Source organism: Schistocerca serialis, chromosome 4 (genome assembly GCF_023864345.2).
Source record: "Schistocerca serialis cubense isolate TAMUIC-IGC-003099 chromosome 4, iqSchSeri2.2, whole genome shotgun sequence".
In the NCBI taxonomy this organism is placed as follows: domain Eukaryota; kingdom Metazoa; phylum Arthropoda; class Insecta; order Orthoptera; family Acrididae; genus Schistocerca; species Schistocerca serialis.
The window spans coordinates 794,537,991-794,564,480 of record NC_064641.1 but is presented as its reverse complement, the minus strand read 5'-3'; the positions used below and the strand labels follow the sequence as shown (position 1 = coordinate 794,564,480).

The 26,490-nt window shown below is 45.4% G+C and overlaps 1 protein-coding gene across 1 annotated transcript in view; it reads right to left on the bottom strand.

Annotated features, from left to right (window-relative positions):
* Positions 1-2,891: 2,891 nt before the first annotated feature.
* The window catches only part of LOC126474771 (uncharacterized), a 790,273-nt gene continuing 766,674 nt past the window's right edge, over positions 2,892-26,490 (bottom strand). Inside the window, exons 4-7 of the mRNA XM_050102246.1 lie at positions 12,304-12,424; positions 8,675-9,029; positions 3,812-4,022; positions 2,892-2,896 (exon numbers count right to left, since the gene is read on the bottom strand). Of these exons, the coding sequence (XP_049958203.1) occupies positions 2,892-2,896; positions 3,812-4,022; positions 8,675-9,029; positions 12,304-12,424 (692 nt within the window). The remainder of the gene's footprint in view (positions 2,897-3,811; positions 4,023-8,674; positions 9,030-12,303; positions 12,425-26,490) is intronic.

Genomic DNA, 26,490 nt, shown 5'->3' with positions numbered 1-26,490 from the left:
TCTCAGCTACCCAGAAGGTGGTTGAAAATATACCGGAGGATTCTGCATCCGTAACTGCAGCAATGGAGTTACTCAAAGATTCTTCTTTAAAACGGGACTTATCTTACATTAGGGCCCACTACACATTTATGGCAAGAATAATTTCACAATTAGAAGGCTCAGGGATACCTATCTACGACAATATTTCTTTGCTTGAAGAAGTCAAAATGAAAATCAATGAAGCGCCAGGTGAAGTAGGGGAAAAAGTACGGGCAAAAACGCAAACGGTTTTGCAGAAGAATACTGGCCTGAAGGAGTTGTGTGCAGCTGCCGACATACTTTGTGGAAAATCCAGCACTGCTGACTGCAGCATTCCTGTCCAACATGTGCCGAAAATGAAGTACGCCCCTGTCACATCTGTTGATGTATAACGTTCTCTTTCAGCGTATAAATTGATTCTGACAGACAAGCGCCACAATTTTTCACTAGAAAACCTAGAAAAGATTTTGGTTATTTATTGTGAAGCCAACTATGGTCAGAATATGTGAAACTACGAATGTATTAATTTTTAAACCATTGCCACATCTTTTTTACGGAGATCTTTATCTTGCAGGAACTCAAAAATATTTGGAGTTATGTTCAACATTAATGTTGTAGATTGCTGTGCTCTGTAACTGTGTAAATATTCAATCTCCTTGTTTTAATGACTGATAAGATGTTCATACTGTCAACACTGTGTATTTTAATTTATTTCTATTTTCTCTGCATCATTTTTATTAGAGCCTATTTTAGGTTTTATATAGCCTAAATGAACTACTGAAGGAGCCTATCTTAGGTGCCTAAAACACACTTTTTTACGACCTAAGAATCCATGGTCTAATAATTACATTCAGTATACACTGATCAGCCAGAATGTTATGGCCCCCTGCCTAACGTCCACATTGGGCACGGATAACAGCGGGGATGCGTCGTGGTATGGAAGCTATGAGGTCGCGGTAGTTCGCTGGAGTGAGTTGTCACCACATCCGCACACACAAGTCACGTAATTCCCGTTAACTGCGAGGAGGAGGGCGATGAGCTCTGGCGCCATGTTAAATCGCATACCAGATCTCGCGAGTTGGGTGACCAGTACATCAACTGGAACTCGCCACTGTGTTCCTCGAACAACTTCTCACACTCCTGGCAAGTGACGTGGCGTATTATCTCGTTGAAAAATGCCGCTGTCGTCGGGAAACATGATCGTCACGATACGCCTTGCACGAGCTCCACTGGAGCAACATGAATGTTCCCCGGAGCACAATGGAGCCGCCGCCAGCCGTACAGCTGTCAAGGAGCTGTTCCCCTGGAAGACGACGGATTCGCGCCGTCCCACCGACATGATGAGGAAGGTATCGGAATTCATCATACCGTGAAACGCTCTCCCACTGCGACAACGTTCAGTGTCGACTGTCACGTGTCCATTTCAGTCGTAGTTGCCGATATCGTCTCGTTAACATTAGCACGAGTATGGATCGTCCACTGCGGAGACCCATCGCTAGCAGTGTTCGCTGCGCTGCGTGTTCAGACACACTTGTACTCAAGCTTTTGTATGCCCATGCTTTTAGTTGGAGGTCTCTGGGACGACAGCCGTTTACTATCATGAGAAATAAATAAAAACACCTACAGCCGTCCTTACGATTTTATTTTATTTTGTCGCTACCAGTTTCAACGCTTCAGGCTGTTTTTGATGCCATACATGTTGATATGATCCCCAGGCATAACACATCAGTTGCCAGCATTACTGGATACGCAGGTAATGTGTCAGGACATCAACCATCAACAAAATAAAATCATAAGGACGGCTGTAGGTGTTTTTATTTATTTGTCACACTTGTACTCTGCCCAGCATTAAACTGTGATGTTAGTTCCACCTGTGCTGTTTCACCAATCTGTCCAGCCAAAAGTTCAACTCCTGTAGTGAAGGCTGGCCGTCCCACGACGTCTGCACGTGGTTCCACCTTGGTTTCGCCACGTGTTGAAGTGCACGAGGCAAATGAGTGGAGGGAGGGGGACGCCAAATTATAAGTCGCGTGTCTGAAAAAATATTTGCGAATCTGCCCTGGTAGGGCTTGTGTCTATATGAAGTTTTTTTGCGTCGGATGATCGCTTCTGTCATATCTCTAAAAGCTGACGATACCTCGAGACACACTCTATAGTCATAAAAGGTTATACATCTTAGGAAAATTATCTTTGTACAGCTCTTAATGGTTGCTGATGTTGTGGGGACTGTCTGTTTGATGCTACGAATGGCCTAAAAAGCCGAAAGCCGCTTCACAACTAACAATAAAGTAAATACACTACTGGCTATTAAAATTGCTGCACCAAGAAGAAATGATGATGAAAGGGTATTCATTGGACAAATATATTATACTAGAACTGACATGTGAATACATTTTCACGCAGTTTGGGTGCACAGATCCTGAGAAATCAGTACCCGGAACAACCACCTCCGGACGTAATAACGGCCTTGATACGTCTGGGCATTGAGTCAAACAGATTTTGGATGGCGTGTACAGGTACAGCTGCCCATGCAGCTTCAACACGATACCACAGTTCATCAAGAGTAGTGAGTGGCGTATTTTGACGAGCCAGTTGCTCGGCCACGATTGACCAGACGTTTTCAATTGGTGAGAGATCTGGAGAATGTGCTGGCCAGGGCAGCAGTAGAACATTTTCTGTATCCAGAAAGGCCCGTACAGGACCTGCAACATGCGGTCGTGGATTTACCTACTGAAATGTAGGGTTTCGCGGGGACCGAATGAAGGGTAGAGCCACGGGTCGTAACACATCTGAAATGTAACGTCCACTGTTCAAAGTGCCGTCAATGCGAACAAGAGGTGACCGATACGTGTAACCAATGACACCCCATACCATCACGCTGGGTGATACGCCAGTATGGCTATGACGAATACACGCTTCCAATGTGCGTTGACCGCGATGTCGCCAAACACGGATGCGACCATCATGATGCTGTAAACGAAACCTGGATTCATCCGAAAAAATGACGTTTTGCCATTTGTACACCCAAGTTCGTCGTTGAGTACAGCATCGCAGGCGCTCCTGTCTGTGATGCAGCGTCAAGGGTAACCGCAGCCATGGTCTCCGAGCTGATAGTCCATGCTGCTGCAAACGTCGTCGAACTGTTCCTGCAGATGGTTGTTATCTTGCAAACGTCCCCATCTGTTGACTCAGGATCGAGACGTGGCTGCACGATCCGTTACGGCCATGCGGATAAGATGCCTGTCATCTCGACTGCTAGTGATACGAGGCCGCTGGGATCCAGCACGGCGTTCCGTATTACGCTCCTGAACCCACTGATTCCATATTCTGCTAACAGTCATTGGATCTCGACCAAGGCGAGCAGCAATGTCGCGGTACGATAAACCGCATTCGCGAAAGGCTACAATCCGACCTTTATCAAAGTCGTAAACGTGATGGTACGCATTTCTCCTGCTTACACGAGGCATCACAACAACGTTTCACCAGGCAACGCCGGTCAACTGCTGTTTGTGTATGAGAAATCGGTTGGAAACTTTCCTCATGTCAGAATATTGTAGGTGTCGCCACTGGCACCAACCTTGTGTGAATGCTCTGAAAAGCAATGATTTGCATATCACAGCATCTGCTTCCTGTCGGTTAAATTTCGCGTCTATAGCACGTCAGCTTCGTGGTGTAGCAATTTTAATGGCCAGTAGTGTATTAGTGTGGAACGTTAATACCGTGTATTTTATTTTTTGGATGATTCGAAAGGTTGGGAAGGCGCTTTGAGTGTGAATGTAACGCAGATAGTTACCGCTGGAGCCCCTGGAGAAGGTGGCGGACTGCCGGCGGTGCGAGGGCAGGTGCAGCGTGGAGGCCCGCGGGCTGCACGAGCGGGACTCCCGGCCGTCGTCCGCCTCGACGGGCCGCTGTCGCACGAACAGGTGGCGGCGCGCCGTCTCCGAGCGGTCGCGCACGCGCAGCGTCACCGGGCAGTCCAGGTGCAGGTCCATCGCCATCGACGCCTGCCACACACATTCACACGTCTTCTCTCTGGAAACATACTATGCTGCGACCAGAGGAAATCGCTCACAAGGGAACCTTCCCATCGCACCCCCCTCAGATTTAGTTATAAGTTGGCACCGGGATAGGCCTTGAAAAACTGAACACAGATCAATCGAGAAAACAGGAAGAAGTTGTGTGGAACTATGAAAAAAATAAGCAAAATATACAAACTGAGTAGTCCATGCGCAACGTAAGCAACATCAAGGCGAGTACCGGGTTATAAGTGCCGTGGTCCCGTGGTTAGCGTGAGCAGCTGTGGAACGAGAGGTCCTTGGTTCAAGCCTTCTCTCGAGTGAAAAATTTAATTTTTTATTTTCAGACAATTATCAAAGTTCAGACACTCACACATAATCAACTTCGCTCTCCAAAATTCCAGGACATGTTCAGATTTGCTTGGACATATGCAGGATTTGACGGTCTACACACGGAAACATTTGAAAACGTAAAAAACATATGTTTTGACAGAGCACAAAGAAAACTGTGCGACTGTGAAACTGTTGCATTCATTTGTTGCAGTTTATGTGACAAACTCTTATGTTTTCATCACTTTTTTGGGAGTGATTATCACATCCACAAGAAAACCTAAATCGGGAAAGGTAGAGGAATCTTTTTACCCATTCGCCAAGTGTGCAAGTGAGGTGGGTCGACAACATATTCCTGTCATGTGACGCACATGCCGTCACCAGTGTCGTATAGAATATATCAGACGTGTTTTCCTGTGGAGGAATCGGTTGACCTATGACCTTGCGATCAAATGTTTTCAGTTCATATTGGAGAGGCACGTCCTTTCGTCTACTAATCGCACGGTTTTGCGGTGCGGTCGCAAAACACAGACACTAAACTTATTACAGTGAACAGAGACGTAAATGAATGAACGGACAGGTCGTAACTTTGCGAAAATAAAGAAAGTAAAATTTTCACTCGAGGGAAGACTTGAACCAAGGACCTCTCGCTCCGCAGCTGCTCACTCTATCCACGGAACCACGGCGCTCACTAGTTGGAATGGTCCTTGATGTTGCAGATGTTAAACATAGACTACTCAGTTTGTATATTTTGCTTATTTTTTCATAGTTCCACACAACTGCTTCCTGTTTTCTCGATTGATCTGTGTTCAGTTTTTCAAGGCCTATCCCTGTGCCAACTTATAACTAAATCTGAGGGGGATGCGATGGGGAGGTTCCCTTGTCAGTAGCACAGTGATAAACCTACGTCGATTTTGACCCGTGATGTAACGGTGTTCATGCGTGTGATATCGCAGGTGATCAGACAGAGCTACTACCTGACCGCGATATTGAAAACAAGCGGTGGAATTACAATAAATTAGCACAGCGGTGACAAAGAAACGTTCATCGCACTGTGAATGATATTAAGACAGTTGTGGTATACTTTATTGATCTGTAACGTGAAACAGAGGGACGTTGCAGAAAAACTAAAGAAGACACTACAGATGTATTATATAGCGCTAAAAACGCAACTCGGTCAAGAAACAGGTAAAGAAAGCAATACAAAAATATATCAAACATCACTTCAACACTTTGTAGAAGTTACATAAAACATGTTTCTTTTATTCATAAATAACTTTCGCATTTATCAATAATAACAGGGAGTTCTCGACTAATTTTTATTGCTTATAAAATGCAAGTTAATTGTGTAAGGATGTAAAATACACAATCGACTGACACTGAATGATGTGCAGTTCTAATTATGTGCAAAACAAGTAACCAAACAAAGAACAGAAAAACAAAAGGTAAGTCGTCTGCTCCCATTTTCTCTCTTACAAATTCAGTTATGTTGCTTTCCCCAATACTTCTGGCAATTATCCTACCATTTTCTACGATAATGCAGTGCCTGTGTTACTCCGAATTACTATGAAAAATTCCATTGGACATCCATTCATTCCAAACGAACTGTGCGTCGTAATTCGAAATAACAAAGGCGCAATACTGTCGTATTTATCCGCCGACACCGGGCAAACGACATTCAAGTAAAATATCTCACCTGTACAGGAGTACGCGATGATGGGTGTACGAGTACAGGTTGTAGACGCATGGTTGACGACATATGGAAGTTTAGGTCTAACTGGCAGTGCTCCATTGGTAGGCAATTGGTAAGGCGACTGCTCGCAATAAGTGGAAAATAAGGGTTCGAGTCTCGCTCAGGCACGAATTTTCATTGTCGTCATTCCACGCTACAGCTGATTGTTGTCCGTATTCGCAATTGAAAATACATCTGAGGTATACCATTTAATACGTCATTTATGTAGTGTACTAGAATTATCGAACTGCAGTTTCAGTAGAGCGTAAATCGGCTCGTGTACGATAATACGTAGAGGTAAAAATGGAAGTGAGCGTTTGGCGTCATTGGCCGGGAGGCTCCTTGCGTGGCAGGTCCGGCCGTGTTGGTGCAGGTCTTACTACATTTGACGCCACATTCGGCGACCTGCGCGCCTAATGGGGATAAAATGATGATGAAGACAACACAACACTCAGTCCCTCTGCGGAGAAAATCCCCGACACAGACGGGAATCGAACCCGGGTCGTAGGACGGCAATCTGTCGCGCTGACCACTTTTTTTTTTTAATCTAATTTTGTTCGTTTTCGTATGTTGTATCTGCTCGGGGCGCACGTCGCAAGACACCCGTTTCAGTTCGTCGTTGATCCATTAAGTCAGTTTTTTTATTGCAGAGGGCAGCTAACCCTCTGACCGAACACCCTGAGCTACCGTGCCGGCACCACTCAGCTATCGTGGCCGACATGTTAGAGTTGAATGAAGGCACGTATTTTTCAGTTGATACTTTGTAGAACGCGTTTTATAATGTTTACTGACTGTTGTACATGTGTAAACCAACATTGTATTGCATAATACAGAAAATTAATAAAAATGTTCATTGGATGTGTTCTATCCCGCAAAACCATTCTGAATATGGCGCATGTCCGTATTAAGGTGTTTCCTTCAGATGATCGTCCCTGTCATATCCATGAATACTGAATGTTCCTCCTGAGACACATTGTATATAAAAGACAATGGATATCTAGCAATACTGGCAGTCCAGAATGAATTTTCACTCTGCAGCGGAGTGTGCGCTGATATGAAACTTCTTAGCAAATAAAAAGCGTGCGACCGCGCGGTCAGGGGCGCATTGTCACGGTCCGTGCGGCTCGCCCCGTCGGAGGTTCGATTTCTCCCTCAGGCACGGGTGTGTGTGTGTTGTCCATAGCGTAAGTTAATTTAAGTTAGATTAATTAGTGTGTAGGCTTAGGGACCGATGACCTCTGCAGTTCGGTCCTGTAAGACCTACCTACAAATTTCCAATTTAAAAGCCTGCGCCGGACCGAGACTCAAACTCGGGACCTTTGTCCTTCACGGGCAAATGCTCTAAGAACTAAGCTACTCAACCACGACTCGTCTTCGCAGCTTTGCTTCCGCCAGTACCTCGTCTCCTACCTTTCAAACTTCACAGAAGCTCTCCTGCGAACCTTGCAAGACTTTCTTCTTTCTTTCTTTCGCTACTGCGCAGGGTCGGCAGGGTTAACTTGGCAGCTATCTGCGTCTAGTGTAAATCGTGAAATAGTGTGAATGTGTTTCAAATGTCTGCGAGTCGTGTATCTGAGGCGGGACGTGGAGACCAGCCCGGTATTGACCTAGGAGGATGTGGAAAACTGCCTAAAACTACTTCCAGGCTGGCCGGCACACCGGCCGTCGTCGTTAATCCGCCGGGCGGATTCGATCCGGGGCCAGCGCGCCTACCCGAATCCAGGAAACAGCGCATTAGCGCTCTCGGCTATCTTGTCGGGTCTGCGAACCTTGCACGAGTATCACTCCTGAAAGAAAGGAGATTGCGGAAACATGGCTTAGCCACAGCCTGGGCCATTGTTTCCAGAATTAAATTTCCACTGTGCAGCAGAGTGTGCGCTGACATGAAACTTGTTTCAGACTGGAAACAAGTCCCCAGCCTGTGGCTAAGTCACATCTCCGCGGTATCCTTTCTTCCAGGAGAAACTAGTCTTGCAAGATTTGTAGGAGAGTTTCTGCAAAGTTTGAAAGGTAAGAGATGAGGTACTGGCGGAAGTACAGTTGATACTAAAATGTAGATTTTCACGGCCGGAAATGTCATGTCCATTATAATTATACGCGCTGTTACGCCGTGGTCGGTTGATGAATTCTGTGTCAATTCCCAACGTTTCGTCCCCGTCTGCGGAGGACATCTTCAAAGGGGTCTATAACTCGATGGAAGGTCCAACAAACCCACTGGATCGCCTAGAATCCAGTGGGTATGTAGGACCTTCCATCGAGCTATAGACCCCCTTGAAGATGTCCTCCGCAGACGGGGACGAAACGTTGGGAATTGACACAGAATTCATCAACCGACCACGGCGTAACAGCCCGGATAATTATAGTGGACATGGAAGTACAGCTGTGAGGATGGGTCGTGAGTCGTGCTTGGGCAGCTCAGTTGGCAGGGCACCTGTCCGCGAAAGATAAAGGTCCCGAGTTCGAGTCTCGGACGGGCACACAATTTTAATCTGGCAGGAAGCTTCAGTACTGGTAGTATCGATATTTGTGACACGACAGTAGTGGGATATCGATACGGCGTCAGGTGGTGGGGACGCACCTGCGAGCCGCCGACGCCGGCGCTGGCGCCCAGCTCGAGGCTGTCGCGGCTGCCGGCGTTGTCGCGGCCGGGCAGCATGGAGGGCGGCGGCGAGTAGCAGTGCGGGTTGTCCATGGAGAGCGCCTGGCGCTGCAGCAGGTAGGGGCTGAGCAGGGCGCTGGCGGGGTGCAGGCGGTGCGCGCGCGCCGACTGCGTGAGGCGCGCCGGCTTGGCCAGCGCCGGCTGGCGGCCCGCGCCCGCCGCCACCGCGTTGCGCAGCAGCAGCAGCGGAGACGTGTCCAGCTGCAGGTTCGGCGCCGAAGGGCTCTTGGGCAGCGGCGGCGCGCCGGGAGAGCCCCCGCCGCGCCCGTGCCTGCTGCGCAAACACACACACACACACGCTCCTCAGGTTGACGAAAGGGCACAGAAACCGGACGCTAGGACTTATTGGAGTGTGCAGACAGACAGATGGAGAATACCTTACCATCGCCAGCGTACTTCTGTCTTTGTTCCACGCCACATGTTCCTGCCATTGCCTATGCTGGCAGTTGGCAGCTCTGGAGCGAGGGCCTTGCTGGGACACTGTCTTACTATCACTTAACGAATGTTCCAATATGCAACAGTACCACAATGAGCAATGCAATAAGATTTTGAATATGAGTGTCTCCGTTGTAGTTCCGATGCAGCTTTGTGCAACCTGTGTCTGCTTCGAGTGGAAAACTCCTTGAGCTATTAAGATTCCAGTGCACCAGTTGCCAACAGGCTGGGCCAAGCACAGAAAACCAACGAACCAGGTGGTTTATGCTAAGAATTAGAGTAAAATCTTGTATTTTTGTGTCAGTTCAGAAAACACACGTTAGCGGTTAGATATTTGTTGTACAAAAATGTAAATAGGGCACAATCCAGAGACTGGATTTCTTCAAAGGGGGGGGGGGGAGGGGGGTTGAGGAACCTTGCACCAACACTCTTTTGGGCACAATGAACTGTTTCTGCAATGCTCAGCAAAACGACGCCTTGCAGATGGAGATGAGCATCAACTTGAAATCCAGACACCGTTTCACAAGAAGGTGTATTCAGTGCGAAATAGCGCTTATGGAGAATGCTGACATAGAGAGAAAAGATAGCCAGTGCCAATGAAGGGGGAACGTGGGCAATATTACAACTCTGGCTACACTCCTGCAGGAACAGACAAAACAAGAGAATCAAAATACATGAAGTCATCCCCACCCAATGGTGACACCTGGCCGTTAGGGTCTGGTTTGCCTTCTGGGGTAGTGGTAGGAGAAGTGCTGACCAGCAGACTCTCATAAATAACCTTCCCCCCCAAATCAGACCTTCGTTCTCAGATGTTCTCACATACTCATGTTCTCTGTACACGAGTGTATTGGGGTGTGTCTGTGATACGAATGCTGCCACATTCACTGGCTGTTAACTTCGAGGTGATGAGCACTGCAGTGCCTGATGAAGCATCCAGTTACCTTTCAAGGGCTTTGTCTCCAGTAGCTGCAGGTGTCTGCCTGAGCTGGGAACTGTATGAAGACATCTCGGTGCATTTGCACCGCTGCATCACCTGCTCCCTGGTGGGTCACGTATGTAAGGCTCAGCTAGGGGCCTCCCGGCCTCGGTGCTAGTGTGCACCTTTCTGCTGTGGACCCTGATCGTTACTGGTCACCACCCAGTGCAGGAATATGCCTTTTACTTTGCCCGTGCTGGGTTTTATGGTCTAAATACCGTCCTCCCCACTGTGGCACGCTGCTGCCACGAAGCAGTCAGGCTGCTGCGAGCTGTGTCTGTCACACATTAAAGATGGCACATGGCAGCCACACAAACGCCAGCACCCATCGCTTTTAGCGCATGTTGCCCTCCACCAGTAGTCGTTGACATTGGCGCGTGGTTTGTCAGCAGCGAACTACAAGAGGAAATAGCATTCCACATGCTGCAACTTCGTCTCTGTACCAAAATGACTAAGGGATTTCTCCATCAGTCACCACCCTCAATACAAAACATGTGTAGGCAAGGATATGCCACCATTTCCTGATCTACGAATGGCCGGTTCCTCCTCTGCTGTCGGTGTCAGCTCTTAGCCCAGACAACTTAATTCCAGGTTAAATGAATGTAACTGTTAATTGTTGTTTTTAATGCTTTCAAACTGTTACCCACTTAAATGTTAAAAACATTCTGAGGTTGTGTGTATGAGTAATTTCCAAAACGATTAATAAATTTAAAAAACATTAGACACAACTATATCTTTGTCAGTGAGTCTGGAAAACGGGCTAAAACCCAAAACCTAGATCGCAAAAATTAATAAACAGTGAAACTGATGGAAAATGTGTTTTTCGCAGACTACAATGTTTTACTAAGTACTCACACTGAAATCAACACAAATTATCTATTGTCATTGATAGTTCCCTAAATGTACTACTATATTTCGGCTTTCCTTAGAAGGATGGCTCGTCATAAAGTCGCTTTCACCATTGGAGTGCCGAACTGCACTATAGACAGCTCTCACGACACAAGCAATTTTGTAGCCACATTTCGAAAGCTTCTATTCTCTTCCTGTCCAAACTATTTATCGTCCATGTTTCACTTCCATACATGGCTACACTCCATACAAATACTTTCAGAAACGACTTCCTCGCACCTAAATCTATACTCGATGTTAACAAATTCCTCTTCTTCAGAAACGCTTTCCTTGCCATTGCCAGTCTACATTTTATATCCTCTCTACTTCGACCATCATCAGTTATTTGGCTCCCCAAATAGCAAAACTCCTTTACTACTTTAAGCGTCTCATTTCCTAATCTAATTCCCTCAGCCTCACCCGACTTAATTCGACTACATTCCATTGTCCTCGTTTTTCTTTTGTTGATGTTCATCTTATATCCTCCTTTCAAGACGCCCTCCTCAACTGCTTTTCCAAGTCCTTTGCTGTCTCTGACAGAATTACAATGTCATCGGTGAACCTCAAAGTTTTTATTTCTTCTCCATGGATTTTAATACCGACTCCGAATTTTTCTTTTGTTTCCTTTACTGTTTGCTCAACATACGGATTGAATAACATCGGGGAGAGGCTACAAGCCTGTCTCACTCCCTTCCCAACCACTGCTTCCCTTTCATGCCCCTCGACTCTTATAACTTCCATCTGGTGCTACAGAAGAATTCTGAAGATTAGACGGGTAGATCAGGTAACTAATGAGGAGGTATTGAATAGAATAGGGGAGAAGAAGAGTTTGTGGCACAACTTGACAAGAAGAAGGGACCGATTGGTAGGGCATGTTCTGAGGCATCAAGGGATCACAAATTTAGCATTGGAGGGCAGCGTGGAGAGTAAAAACCGTATAGGGAGACCAAGAGATGAATACATTAAGCAGATTCAGAAGGATGTAGGTTGCAGGAAGTACTGGGAGATGAAGAAGCTTGCACAGGATAGAGTAGCATGGAGAGCTGCATCAAACTAGTCTCAGGACTGAAGAGCACAACAACAACAACAACAACAACATGTAAATAAAAAACAACCACCAGTCTTGTTAGGCGAGACTTAGTACAGGAACAAGACGCCAGGGGCGCTACAGTAGACTCACTTGCCACGAGCAGTCGATTTAATTGCTCGTGTTAAAGGTGCATGGTGTGGTGCCGTGCATGCAGCTTACCTGTGAGAGGAGGAGGAAGACTCTACGGAGATCTGCCGCTGGTGGAGCGCGCGGGAGAACTGCACGAAGGCGGCGGTGAGCGCGCGCCGGCTCAGCACGTCGGTGCAGCTGGGCGACGGCCCGCAGACGCCCCCGCCCGCCCCCGCCACCGCCCCCATCTGCGCAACCGGGCACCGTCGTCACCACTCGCCCTGCAACGCGCTGGCGTCTCAGCAGCAGCGGGACGTCGCCTAGACCAGCCACTACTGTCGGTAACTTCAAACACACATTGTGCTTCTTTTGTTTCCAATTGAAGAACGATTATAATCTCAAACTCTTTATTGATTAATGCAAGTTTAGGGTCTTTAGCTTCCTCTCTTACATCTAACCACACATCCATAATAATTCAACATTGCAATCCGTGTCGTACATAAGCAACGACAACTGTTTACAACATGAAAGTTTCTGGCAGAAAACTGTGTGCCGGACCGAGACTCGAACTCAGGACCTTTGCCTTTCGCGGGCATGTGCTCTACCACCTGAGCTACCCAAGCACGACTCACGCCCCGTCCTCACAGCCTTACTTCCGCCAGCATCTCCTCTCCTACTTTCCAAACTTCACAGAAGCTCTCCTGCGAACCTTGCTGAACTAGCACTCCTGGAAGAAAGGATATTGCGGAAACATGGCTTAGCCACAGCCTTGGTAGAGCACTTGCCCGCGAAAGGCGAAAGTCCTTAATCTGTCAAGAAGCTTCATATCAGCGCACACTCCGCTGCAGAGTGAAAATCTCATTCTGGAAACATCCCCCAGGCTGTGGCTAAGCCATGTCTCCGCAATATCCTTTCTTCCAGGAGTGCTAGTTCTGCAAGGTTCGCAGGAGAGCTTCTGCGAAGTTTGGAAGGTAGGAGACGAGGTACTGGCAGAAGTGAAGCTGTGTGGACGGGGCGTGAGTCGTGCTTGGGTAACTCAGATGGTAGAGCACTTGCCCGTGAAAGGCAAAGGTCCCGAGTCCGAGTCTCGGTCCGGCACACAGTTTTAATCTGCCAGGAAGTTCCATATCAGCGCACACTCCGCTGCAGAGTGAAAATCTCATTCAGTTTACAACATACCACAGAGCTGTAGAGGAGGCTGAGACGAACAATTTGATATGACACACTTGTGCTCTATCAGGTCGGGAAACACATTCAAATTGGCCATTCGATATTTTTATTTCATGAACAGTAGTAATTTAAATTTCCTCATGACATAACGAAAGAAAAAAGTCTTTTATGAAGGTTGTGCAAAAATCTAATTACGTTTACATTTCGATCTAAATTTAACCCTTACAAGCACAGCATTCTCGTAGTAAGAAGGCCATAGAAACAAAATGATTTAGTTGTTAATTTTATGCTGTTACAATTTTTAAAATATTGATTTAAAATTTATGAACATCTCCGTCTAACAATTTTTAAGTCCAAGAACAAGGCATGTTTAATATTCAAGGATAATTTTAGCGAAAAAAAAACACTAGCTCCAAACGGTTATGATGGGCTAATCTGGCGGCGTAAAAAAGTCACGGCATACTCAAAACCTCCTACGGCGCACATGCGCTGAGCTTTGGGTACTACCTGTTGTAGGCCACTTTCCTGGCTTGATAGACAACAACTGTCCCGTATCAAACCGTTCGTCTCAACTTCCCCTCTTCCTCTACACCACCGTGTTATACGGGAAACTGTTGTCGTGTACAACCTGCTCCTGATCGTTTTGAATTTATGTCCACGTTATAATTCAAAGAATTTAATACTGGCAAGTTCTTCTAAGTGGTAGTCTTCATATTTTAGGCACAATTGAAGGGAAACCTCTTACAAGTTCTGAATTGCATATAGCGTGTCTTTCCAAAGTTTTGTGACAAAGAAATGGCTAGGAAACATTTATTAACAGCCATGAAAATTTGATCAACCGATCATTCTAAAATTATATTTATTTCAATATTTGATTCATATTTAAAATAAAACTTGGCCTCTGGTAATGTTACTGATGAAAGACCATTGATATACATAAGGAAAAATAAGGGTTCTAAGATGGAACTTTATGGGGCACCACATGTAACTACTTCCCAGTTAAATGTTTACCGTTATCTTAATACGTGGAGTCTTTCATATCAACATTCATTGTTTCCTGTGTGGATCTGAACCAACTTTCGGCATATTTTGTTACACCGCAATATTTTAACTTACTTAGAAGGACATTAGAATTTGCACAGTCAAATGTCTTTGACAGAACACAGAAGTGCCAGTAGCCGGTACTTTTTGTCTCAGGAATTAAGTGAACTCTCGCTTTATCTGTATACAGCCTTCTCAGTATGGTAACCATTTAGAAATCAAAACACTGACTTCGACAGTCTATACTGCCTGACAAAATGGTGAAGCACCCAGAAGGGGAAGATGGAACGAAATGAAACTTTATAGGCTGACAGGACATATATAAGCCCTCTAGTGAGTAGTTGCACTCCTCTGGGCTAGATGCATGCACTGAGTCGGTTGGGAGGGCGTAATAAACACATTGCATCCTCTGTCGAGTAAAGCTGGCCCACAGCTGTTGTAACTGGTCGTTCATATCCTTGACACTTCGTCTGGCATGGAGGTGACGTCCTGCGCTCGTACATGAGCTATCAGGTTCAGATCTGGGTGCCTTGGTAGCCATGGAAGTACCTGAACAGCATGCAGACAGTTCATAGACAGGCATTCCAGGTGTGGATGAGGATTGCTCGTTGCAAAATGATACTGTCGCATGAGAGGTAACACGTGAGGGAGCAGGATTTCCGTGACGTTTATTATGCTGTCAGAGTTCCCTCAATTGCAATCAGCAGTGACCTGAAGACATATCCGATGGCTCCTTACGCAAAGACGCCAGGACTGACACAGCTATACCTCTCCAAAATATAGGAAGAAGGGTCCTCTCCCCAGTCGCTGCCATACTTGCCTCCGAGGCTTATCAGGGGTAGTATAGAACCGCAATTCGTTGCTGAATACAATGTCACGCCATTCGTCAGCAGTTCACGCTTCCCGTTCACAACACCACTCCATACGCCGCCATTTGTGTCGTGATGTTAACAGCAGCCTTCGCAGGAGACAGGAATTCCCTAGTCGGTCTGCTGCTGGCCTCTGACCAGTGGTGTGAGAATGTTTCAGCGAGTCCCACACTTGTTTTTGGTTGGTAGGTGAAGATATGAAAGGCTTACGTTGTTCATGGTGCACAATTTGGCGATCCTACCTTGTGGTCGTCAGATGTGATCGAGCAGAATCTTAACTGGTGGTATACCCTGCCTTCATATTTCTATGCAGCCCAACATCAGGCCACCGTCACATCTGAATGCCCCACAAATCAGTATATTGCACAATTCGACCAGCCAGGCCACATGGAGACCAGCAATGGCGTCCTTTAATACGCTGGCAGGTGATTATAACAACAAATTTATTATATATGACTGTAGTATCTGTCCCCGAAAGAACAGTTACCGTTGATGACCATGCAGCTTTGCTAGAAATGAAATGATAATTAAATGGACACCCTAGCTGCAAACAGGCGTTGATATACTTCATTGGGGACATGTTGAAAACGTGTGCCCTGACCAGGACTCGAACCCGGAATCGGGAATGTAGTGGAGTGGACGTGTTGGGAATGTGGGTCTCACGGGGAGCGTGCAAGGGATTAGTCCCTGCAGGCGCACTATCCTCTGTGCCGTCAGTGGCTCAGATAGATAGAGCGTCTGCCATGCAAGCAGGAAATCCCGGGATCGAGTCCCGGTCGGGGCACACATTTTCAACATGTCCCCAATGAAGTATATCAACGCCTGTTTGCAGCTAGGGTGTCCAATTAAATCATCATTTCAATAAATTTATTCTATACTCAGAAAAAAGCACCCAATGAAGGCATTACCTAAATAGGACGGAAATCGGTAGATGTGATCTATATGTACGGACAAACAAATGATTATAATTTCAGAAAAATTGGATGGTTTATTCAAGAGAAAGAGCTTCACAAATTAAGTCAATAACACGGTCGTCCAATTCTGGCCCTTGTGCAAGAGTTATTAGTCTTGGCATTGATTGGCAGAGTTTTTGGATATCTTCCTGGGGGATATCGTGCCAAATTCTGTCCAATGGCGCGTTAGGACGGCAAAATCTCGATCTGGTTGGAGGGCTCTGCCCACAATGCTCCAAATGTTCTCAGTTGGGAGAGATCTGGCGACTTTGCTGGCCAGGGTAGGGTTTGGCGAGCACTAAAGATGGGCAAAGTCGCTCATCCTTGGGAACTAGTTCATTGGTGATCGCTCTATTTTGGGAACAGTTCATTTTTACTCCTTCGCCGTTCATTGTGGTTCAAATGGTTCAAATGGCTCTGAGCACCATGGGACTTAATATCAATGGTCATCAGTCCCCTAGAACTTAGAACTACTTAAACCTAACTAACCTAAGGACATCACACAACACCCAGCCATCACGAGGCAGAGAAAATCCCTGACCCCACCAGGAATCAAACCCGGGAACCCGGGCGTGGGAAGCGAGAACGCTACCGCACGACCACGAGCTGCGGGCCGTTCATCGTGTTTGGTACATGGTTCCTATGAAAAATTGTAAATTAGTATCATAGGTGACTGAAGGTGGAAGGCGCCAAGAGAGGGACTTGCCTCCCCCCTGGAGTACAGAGCTTTTATTCATAACAGAATTCTCGCACACTTGTAATTTTCGTGATTCTGCAAAACATCTCGTTTAGTCACTGTAGCATTATGTGGCTGATCGCAGTGCACGAAAAACCGGCCCCGAGTATAGACTGCTCGCCAATTACGCACGATTTGTTGAACTACTCGCCAATTACGCACGATTTGTTGACCGCTACGAGCAGAATAGATAAGCATGTAATATGTAGGCAGTGAAGAAATAAGAAATAAGCTAATGCAAACAACTTCGAAACAATAGGTGACGATTAGTAAGCGACAATGAGCAGTCTAGTAGTCGGGGCCGATTTTTCGTGCACCACCCTGTACCAATGAAATAATATTGTAGGAGTTATCATATTGTAACTACGTAGGCTTTCCCGGCGTAATAAGTCTTGAAAGTCTTTTCGGGTTTGCTGCCGGATCCTAAAATCAACTTGACTCGATATTTCGGCGATCCAACTGTTCGCCATCTTCAGGGAATGCTGCTTCTGCTGATGAGTCCCGCTGAGAACTGACGCAAGATTGCAATTCGACGTCCTATATAGGCCACCGTTCAGTACACGGCGCATGCGCCGCCCATCATGGTTTCTGACTTCCAAAACAGGGAGGTGGCGCCGCCCTTAGTGGAGCACTGCTGGCAACGATATATCGCAATCAAGGCCGCACCGAAGAACGTTCTGTTTTAATGCGAGATAATACAGGATTCCACGTTTTACTAAGAGGAAACCCATTGTCCCTGTTGATTAAATTATCAATCTTGCGTCAGTTCTCAGCGGGACTCATCAGCAGAAGCAGCATTCCCTGAAGATGGCGAACAGTTGGATCGCCGAAATATCGAGTCAAGTTGATTTTAGGATCCGGCAGCAAACCCGAAAAGGCTTTAAAAACAGTTATCATATTCTCTTTACAAAATGTGACACCATACACTCGACTACGAAGCGCGGGCTTCATTCGGTTGTAAGTTGGTCTGCCTTCCATAAGAATGAACATGCTGTTTATCGGAATAGTGATAAGCTGATACGCCGTTTTGTTACCTGGAAAGATGTATGTATTACATACCACGTAATTTTTATGTAGTTTACATAATTATAAAATACATTTTAATTACAAGTCGTGGACGCTGAATAGAATACGAAAAGAACCAGAAGTTCATGGTTCGAAAAAGGTTTGAAACAGATCTAGAATGGGCGTGCGAAGCGAACGAAACGAACAACTCTGTACTGAAGTAACTACGAGCAGTCGGCAGTGGAACTGCGACGAGTGGCCACACGAAGAAGGACGAGTCCGGCCGAGCGAGACCGAGACCGAGACAGACGGGAACGGGACCGAGGCTGGAACGAGACCGGCCCATGTGCCGTTCTGGAACGAGACCGACCGTTTCCAGTTCCCGGGAACTGTAAGCAGAAACCCGCGACCGAAGTGAACTATGAAAGACCGTTACTTAGAATTCGTTCCTCGCTCGTGCCGTTCATCTTAGTGAACCGTTCCTGTGGACCTGTTAGTTCGCGAACGACCTATCTCTAGCAAGCACGAAGACAAGCAGCAGAAACCCTCGCCGCGAGGAGGCGGGCATTATCTTGCTGAAATTTAAGCCGAGGATGGATCGCCATGATGGGCAACAAACAGGGCGTAGAATATCGTCGATGTACCGCTTTGATGTAAGGGTGCCGCGTATGACAACCAAAGGAATCCTACTATGAAACGAAATGGTACCCTAGGCCGTTACTCCAGGTTTTCGGGCCTTATGGCGGGTGTCAGTCGGATTGGTATCCCACCGCTATCCGGGGCGTCTCCAGGCACGCTGGCGTCGAACCTCGTTCACTGGATAGAACTGTCTTTATTGATGAGTCTCACTTCGAACTGAGCCTCGGTGACTAGCGAAATTAACACTGGCATAGCCAACGGTATACCTACTCATTGTCACGGGAGGTCGTCGTGTTGAGTCTACACTATTGGTAAAAGTCAGTGAAAAAGGGACATTACGTGATTCCTTATAGGCAGAGGTCTGCGTAGATGTGGATAGCCGCGGGTGTATCACAGTACTCATTTTGTGGTGAAAAGATAAAGGGCAGTGTCACTACGTGTGTGATGACCGAAAAAAAAGAGAATGGAAAGATGTAGTATCCTGCTTCCCATAAGGATCAGTATTGGGTCCATTACGTTTCACATTTATGTTCATGATCTGTCGACTATTCTCCACCTCTGGAAACATAGCTTATACGTTGACGACATTCTGTTACATCTAAGTGCAAGTCCACAAAAAACTGTGTACTGTGTAACTGCTGACTTACTTTACCTTCTCAGTGTGGCCGCAGAATATGGATTTGAAACTTAACTCGTCTAAAACGCAAGTAGTCTTAGTTGCTCATAAAAGACGTATTACGCCACAGTTTAGAAAATCTCTTCCACTCTTAGTAACAAACGGCCCAGAAATAAGTTTCACACTACTGAGAAGAGCTTTGAGTCAGCTATCAGTATCACTACATTCACTACAGAAATATAAAATTCTTTAGCTCACAAACAAACTCGTAGAATCAGTAATACGCCTCCTACTTCATTATGGAGAATGATCTTCAAATACTTTCGTATGACAACTCACTCAAACTGAAACTGGCGTTGAATACTTGTGTGCGAGTCATTTGTAATGTACGATATTCAGACCACGTCACTCCTGCCTAAAAAGAATTATTATGGCTGCGTGCCGAGGAGTCTGGTGCAGACTGCCATACCCTTCGTTCTCTACATTGTCTTCTCAGTCATTGGATTCCCTCTTGTTTATCTTTAACTCACACGTTATTGCCTGAACAGCACAGTAGAAGAACTCGTTCTCAACAAAGTAAAATCGTCTCTGTACCAATTCATAACACAACCATCTCTTCAAAATCATTTTCTGTATCAGGAACACGACATTGGAATGCTCCCGCTCAGAATATCAGAAAAATGAAATTCCTTTTAAATTCCACACCTTCTATCACAGTAGCCCTCGCTTCCATACACTTGTCCTCATCTGACTCTTGTAACATCCCCTTTCTCTCCAATTTTCCATCTCCCTCGTTTCGCAGTCCTCAGTTGAAAGTCAGTTCAGTATGACACCTATATTTGTACATGTTACTAACAAGGTAGGATGACCCAGTGGATAGACTGTCAAAAACTGAATCAAGCGTGAAAAGAGGAAGAAGGTGTACTGAACTGTGAAAAAGGAAGCAAAATAGTAACAGTGAACGGTCCAAGCTTAAGATCTGCGGCATCGAGTGAAATGGATAAGTCACGTCGTTGTAGTTATATGGTCAAGGTACTGGACTTAAAGCGGGAGATCAATGTTTAACTCTCCCTCATGTCCCTTTTTTTTATTCACTTTCAAGAGGAAATTCAAAATCACGGGCTGAAAAATGACCAAATATGTAAACAAAAATTATGCCAATAAATTGGAAGAACTTGCAGACTGTTCCAAGAAATTTGTTACAGCTACTAATGTCAAATTCGGATAGTATGAAGACGCATTGTCATCAACACAGATGAAACAGGTTTTAACTATGAAATGAAGTCAACCCGCACGCTGTCGTTGGTTGGAGAAGACGACACTAAATGTAGTGTAGGCCAACTGCATGCCACTTCCCACAGTTACATTATACAGTATTCCCTTAACAAAGCAGGATTTCTTTTACCTACGTTTAACTTAAGATTGCAGGAAAAAATAGTGCATTTTGACCGCAAGCTCAGCAACAGATGAATATAGTCCTTACGCAAAAGCCCAATGTCACTGTGAATTGTAGTGCGTCAGGAAAAATGGAGAAAAGACTAATGAAAGATTATAATGGTCGTGTGATTGCTCCTCATGCGAACAAAGTTTTTGGTTTACTCCTTGACTGCAAGGATCAGGAATTGTAAAATTTTGGTGTGGAAGTAGACATTACCATTAGGGTTGTGCACCTCCTGTGTCTGGCTTTAGAAAAGGGAAATACTTTGCGAAGAGACTCTACTACGATTTAGCAAATCTGTACAGATACACAGAGCAGAATTGTTTGCGTCGTCGTGTGTCTATTATCGAAGTCCAAGCACTGACGCATAATCAGCTTCGCCCCCCGAAATTCCAGGACATGTTCATGTTTGCTTGAACATATGCATGATTTGATAGAATACACGTGGAAAACCTCAAAAACGTGAAAAACCTATGTTTTGATAAAGCACAAACTGTATGCTTTATGTTTCCATCATTTTTTTGGAGTGATAACATCCACATTCATACGAGTACCTACAGTGAAGCGCCAAAGAAACTGGTATAGGCATGCGTATTCAAATACAGAGCTATGTAAAGAGGCAGAATACGCCGCTGCTGTGGCAACACCTATATAAGACAAAAAGTGTTTGGCGCAGTTGTTAGATCGGTTACTGCTGCTACAATGACAGGTTATCAAGATTTCAGTGAGTTTGAACGTGGTTTTGTAGTCGGCACGACAATTTCACGAGTGTACTGTGAATATCGGGAATATGGTAAAACATCAAATGGTTCAAATGGCTCTGAGCACTATGGGACTTAACATCTGAGGTCATCAGTCCCCTAGAGTTAGAACTGCTTTAACCTAAGGACATCACACACATCCATGCCCGAGGCAGGATTCGAACCTGCGACCGTAGCAGCAGCGCGGTTCCAGACTGAAGCGCCTAGAACCGCTCAGCCACAACGGCCGGCTGGTAAAACATCAAATCTCCGACATCGCTGCGGTTGGAAAAAGATCCTGCAAGAACGGTTCAACGACGACTGAAGAGATTAATTGAACGTGACAGAAGTGCAACCCTACTGCAAATTGCTGCAGGCTTCAGTCCTGGGCCATCAACAAGGGTCAGCGTGCGAACCATTCAACGAAACGTGATCGATATAGGCTTTCGCAGCCGAAGGCCCACTCGTATACCCTTAATGATTGCACAACACAAACCTTTACACCTCGCCTGGGCCCGTCAACACCGACATTGGACTGTTGATGACTGGAAACTTGTTGCCTGGTCGAACGAGTCTCTTTTCAAAATGAATCGAGGGGATGGACGTGTACGGGTATGGAGACAACCTCATGGATCCATGGACCCTGCATGTCAGCAGGGGACTGTTCAAGCTGGTGGAGGCTCAGTAATGGTGTGGGCCGTGTGCAGTTGGAATGATATGGGACCCCTGCTGCGTTTAAATACAGCTCTGACAAGTGACAGGTACGTAAGCATCTTGTCTGATCACCTGCATCAATTCATGTCCACTGTGCATTGCGAAGGACTTGGGCAATTCCAGCAGGACAATTGGACGTCCCACACGTCCAGAATTGCTACAGAGTGGTTCCAGGAACACTCTAGTGAGTTAAAACACTTCCGCTGACCACCAAACGCCTCAGACGTGAACATTATTGAGGATATCTGGAATGCCTTGCATCATGCTGTTCAGAAGAGACCTTCACACCCTTCGTACTCTTACGAATTTAAGGAGAGCCCTGCAGGATTCCTGGTGTCAGTTACCTCCAGCACTACTTCAGACATTAGTCGAGACCATGCCACGTCGTGTCGCAGCACTTCTGCGTGCTCGCGGAGTCCCTACACGACAGGTGTACCAGTTTATTTGGCTCTTCAGTGTAAATCGGCAAGAGGGAATATCACACTTACTCACAGGCGTACAAGTCGTCTGCGTCGAGAAGGGATTCCTGTCATATGACACACACACACGTCACCAATGTCGTATATGACACAGCAAACGTATTTTCCGGTGGAGGATTCGGTTGACTTGTCGCCTTGTCATCAAACGTTTTCGGTTCCCATTCGAGAGCCAATTCCTTTCGGCTGCTAATAGAGTAGTTGTGCGGAATCAGCTTTCATTATGGGTCCCTTCCATAGATTTCGTTGTTGCAAACGGACGTTACACTACGGCACAGATACGAATTTGAATAAAGCGTACAGACACGTCAATAACCGGACGGAAAGTTTATAATTTTGTAAAAAAATGGGAGAAGAGTTAGATTTGAACACGGATCTCTTCCTTTGTAGTCCAACTCCAGGACCACTTAACCACGACGCGATGGCTCTTCCAACTCGCTCGATAACGCACATCTTGCGCTGGAACCTTATGCAATTTCTACTTTGCTTCTTTTTTCACAGTTCAGTACACCTTCTTCCCACTTTCAGGCTTTCACGGGCTATACAGTGGGTCGTCTTACCACTAAATCTGGCCTTTTCCAATTATACCTCCTCCTCTCGTGATTATTGAACAGAGTATTCGGTATCACTAGCCGAAATTTATTTCAGAACTCAGTTAGTCTTTCTCCTCTCTTGTTACTAGTACCAAGCCCATATTCTCCCGTAAACCCTTCTCTGATTCTTCGTCTACAACCGCACTCCAATCCCTCATGACTAAGAGACTTTCATCTCACTTTACGTACTGAATTACCTCTTCAACGTCCTCATACACTTTCTCTATCTCTTCATCTTTGCCTTGCGACATCGGCATATGTAACTGTCGTTGTCGGTGTTGGTTTGCTTTTGATTTTGATAAGAATAGCCCTACCACTGAACTATTCACTGTAAGTCACTCTCTACCCTTGTAGCTGACGTAATATCGTGTTCAACCATACAGCTGATGTATTGGCGTATCTGGCTGTAGATCGTCAGCAGTATCTGTTCCTGTGCATCGAACTACATAGACATTGTCAGACACTGTACATATCAAAGGAAGGGAAACAGATGAGAAAAGCATTGTCTCACCATGTGCGGGAACCACACGAACAGTGTACGAGCAGTATGGGACGTAGATATGATGACATGTAGAAGTTTGGATCTGTGCAGGAAGCGTGCACGAATTACCTACGCGGTTATCGCAGCCGCTACCAATTAGCGACAAAACCGGTTTCGAGTCCCGGTCTGGCACAAAATTTCGTGTGGCTGTAGTAAACTATACGCATGACGTAATATCGTAATTGCGGTTTGCGAATATATTTCATAAACTAAATGAATTACGTGAATCAGTAAACTGGGACCCCGTGAAACACCTGCCTTACCAGATAGATCGTGTAGATTTGGAATCAATAGACCGTCATTTTTTTCTAAGTTTACTCGCTTTTGCTGAAACTACAGGGGTTGGACAGAAGTATGGAAACACCGCTATAATGCGTGCTTGAACATAAATGCAGATGGTAGCCAATGGTAGCCAAGCCTGCAGGTAGAGCTGTCCCATTTGACCACCAACGGCACCTGTGCAGTGCCCTCCGTACGTTGCAAATGTGAATCGTGGTCAGAACAGTGTTGTGTGTAGTGAGTGCGTTATGTCGGAGATATGGGAATTCGAACGTGGGCAAATTGTTGGAGATCGTGTAGTGGTTGGGAAGGAATTGAGACAGGGTTATAGCCTAGCCCAGATGTTATTCAACCTGTATATTGATCAAGCAGTAAAGGAAACAAAAGAAAAATTCAAAGTAGAAATTAAAATCCATAGGGAAGAAATGAAAACTTTGAGGTTCGCCGATGATATTGTAATTCTGTTGAACGGAATGGACAGTGTCTTGAAAGGAGGATATAAGATGAACATCAACAAAAGCAAAACGAGGATAACGGAATGCAGTAGAAGGGTGATGCTGATGGAATTAGATTAGGAAATGAGACACTTAAAGAAGTAAATGAGGTTTGCTATTTGGGGAGCAAAATAACTGATGGTGGTCGAAGTAGAGAGGATATAAAATGTAGACTGGCAATTGTAAGGAAAGCGTTTGTGAAGAAGAGAAATTTGTTAACATCAAGTACAGATTTAAGTGTCAGGAAGTCGTTTCTCAAAGTATTTGTGTGGAGTGTAGCCATGTATGGAAGAGAAACGTCGACGATAAATAGTGCAGGCAAGAAGAGAATACAAGCTCTCGAAATGTGGTGCTACAGAAGAATGCTGAAGATTAGATGGGTAGATCACATAACTAATGAGGAGGTATTGAACAGAATTGGGGAGAAGAGAAATTTGTGGCACAGGTTGACTGGAAGAAGGCGGTTGGTGGGACACGTTCTGAGGCATCAAGGGATCACCGATTTAGTATTGGACGGCGGCGTGGAGGGTAAAAATCGTAGAAGGAGAGACACGAATAGACTAAGCAGATTCAGAAGGATGTAGGTTGCAGTAGGTACTGGGATATGAAGAGTAGCATGGAGGATAAGAGTAGCATGAAGAGCTGCATGAAACCAGTCTCTGGACTGAAGACCACAACAACAACAACAGGGAAAGCAAAAGACATCATACACTAAGTCACAACGCGGACGGTCATGGAAGAGGATTGTGATGAAAAATAAGACGACGAAAACTGCAAAATGCACTGTAGTACTGAATGTCGAATACACGAACCCTGTCAACAGCAAAACAACACTTAGGGAGCTCCATAAGCAGGGAATTAAGGAGCGAGCCGGAATTTCAGTACCACTCATCAGTGACGAGTAAATATTTATATTTGGTCAGTACGTGTAGTGATGATGATGATGAGTCCCATACTTCTTTACAGAGCGTAGGGGAGCGACGCGGGAGACCAGCGCCGCCTTACTAGGCAAGGTCCTAGTGGAGGTGGTTTGCCATTGCCTTCCTCCGACCGTAATGGGGATGAATGATGATGATGAGGACGTGTAGTACTGCAGTTTATTTATTGGTTTCATTGTTGTACAGGACATGGGATAATATTATCCTGAAACATGTTGCGGTAAAAATATCACGCATTTGCCAAGTGGTGGTGTAACATCCTCAGTACCGATACATCCGCTGACCATTCCGTAAAAGAGTTAAATGTTACAAACATTGTCTGTGGACACTGGAAAGCGAAGAAAATTATTTTAGTAGAGTAAAGAGGTAACTTCGTGACAGCACACCTATCTGTAGAAAGAAGTGTAACAGTGAAGGTGTAGAAACCAAGCCTCATTAATAAAATTAGGGTCATTTGTGAATGGTTTATTCAAAAAGACAATAATTTATTTCCCACTATAGTTTTGTTTCTAAATAGCATATAGCTATTGAGAATATTCTATTAAATGTGTTGATTTTTGTTTGCAAGTAAGTGTCCAACAGTTTGATGTAATTTATTATCCTTAGAGAACGTTAAGTTAAATGTGTCGACACAAGCTTTTTTACTCATGCACTCCCACTGAAGAGATACATAAATATCGATGTTACAGTTTTGTTTAACTAGTGCCTTGCTAAATTCAGGCCAGTTATTTTCTTCATTCTTATTTAGTTTTAGCTCATAATTATTTGGATTTTAGGATGATTCGCGAAAGAGATGTCACCAGTTTGGCTAACTTCGCGACAAATGCTTTTCTGCGTATAGATAAAACTCATAAAACTAGGAAAATTTGTAACAAAGCTGTGACTGTTAGCTCAACTTTGTGAAAGATTAATTTAACTTCATTTTACCTGTCTCAGACTTTCTGCCGCAATGTTGTCCTGAGTTAGGGACTAACTTCGTGACGATTAATATTCCATTTTCCGAATAGTTCACTGCACAGAAAACCTTTATTGCTG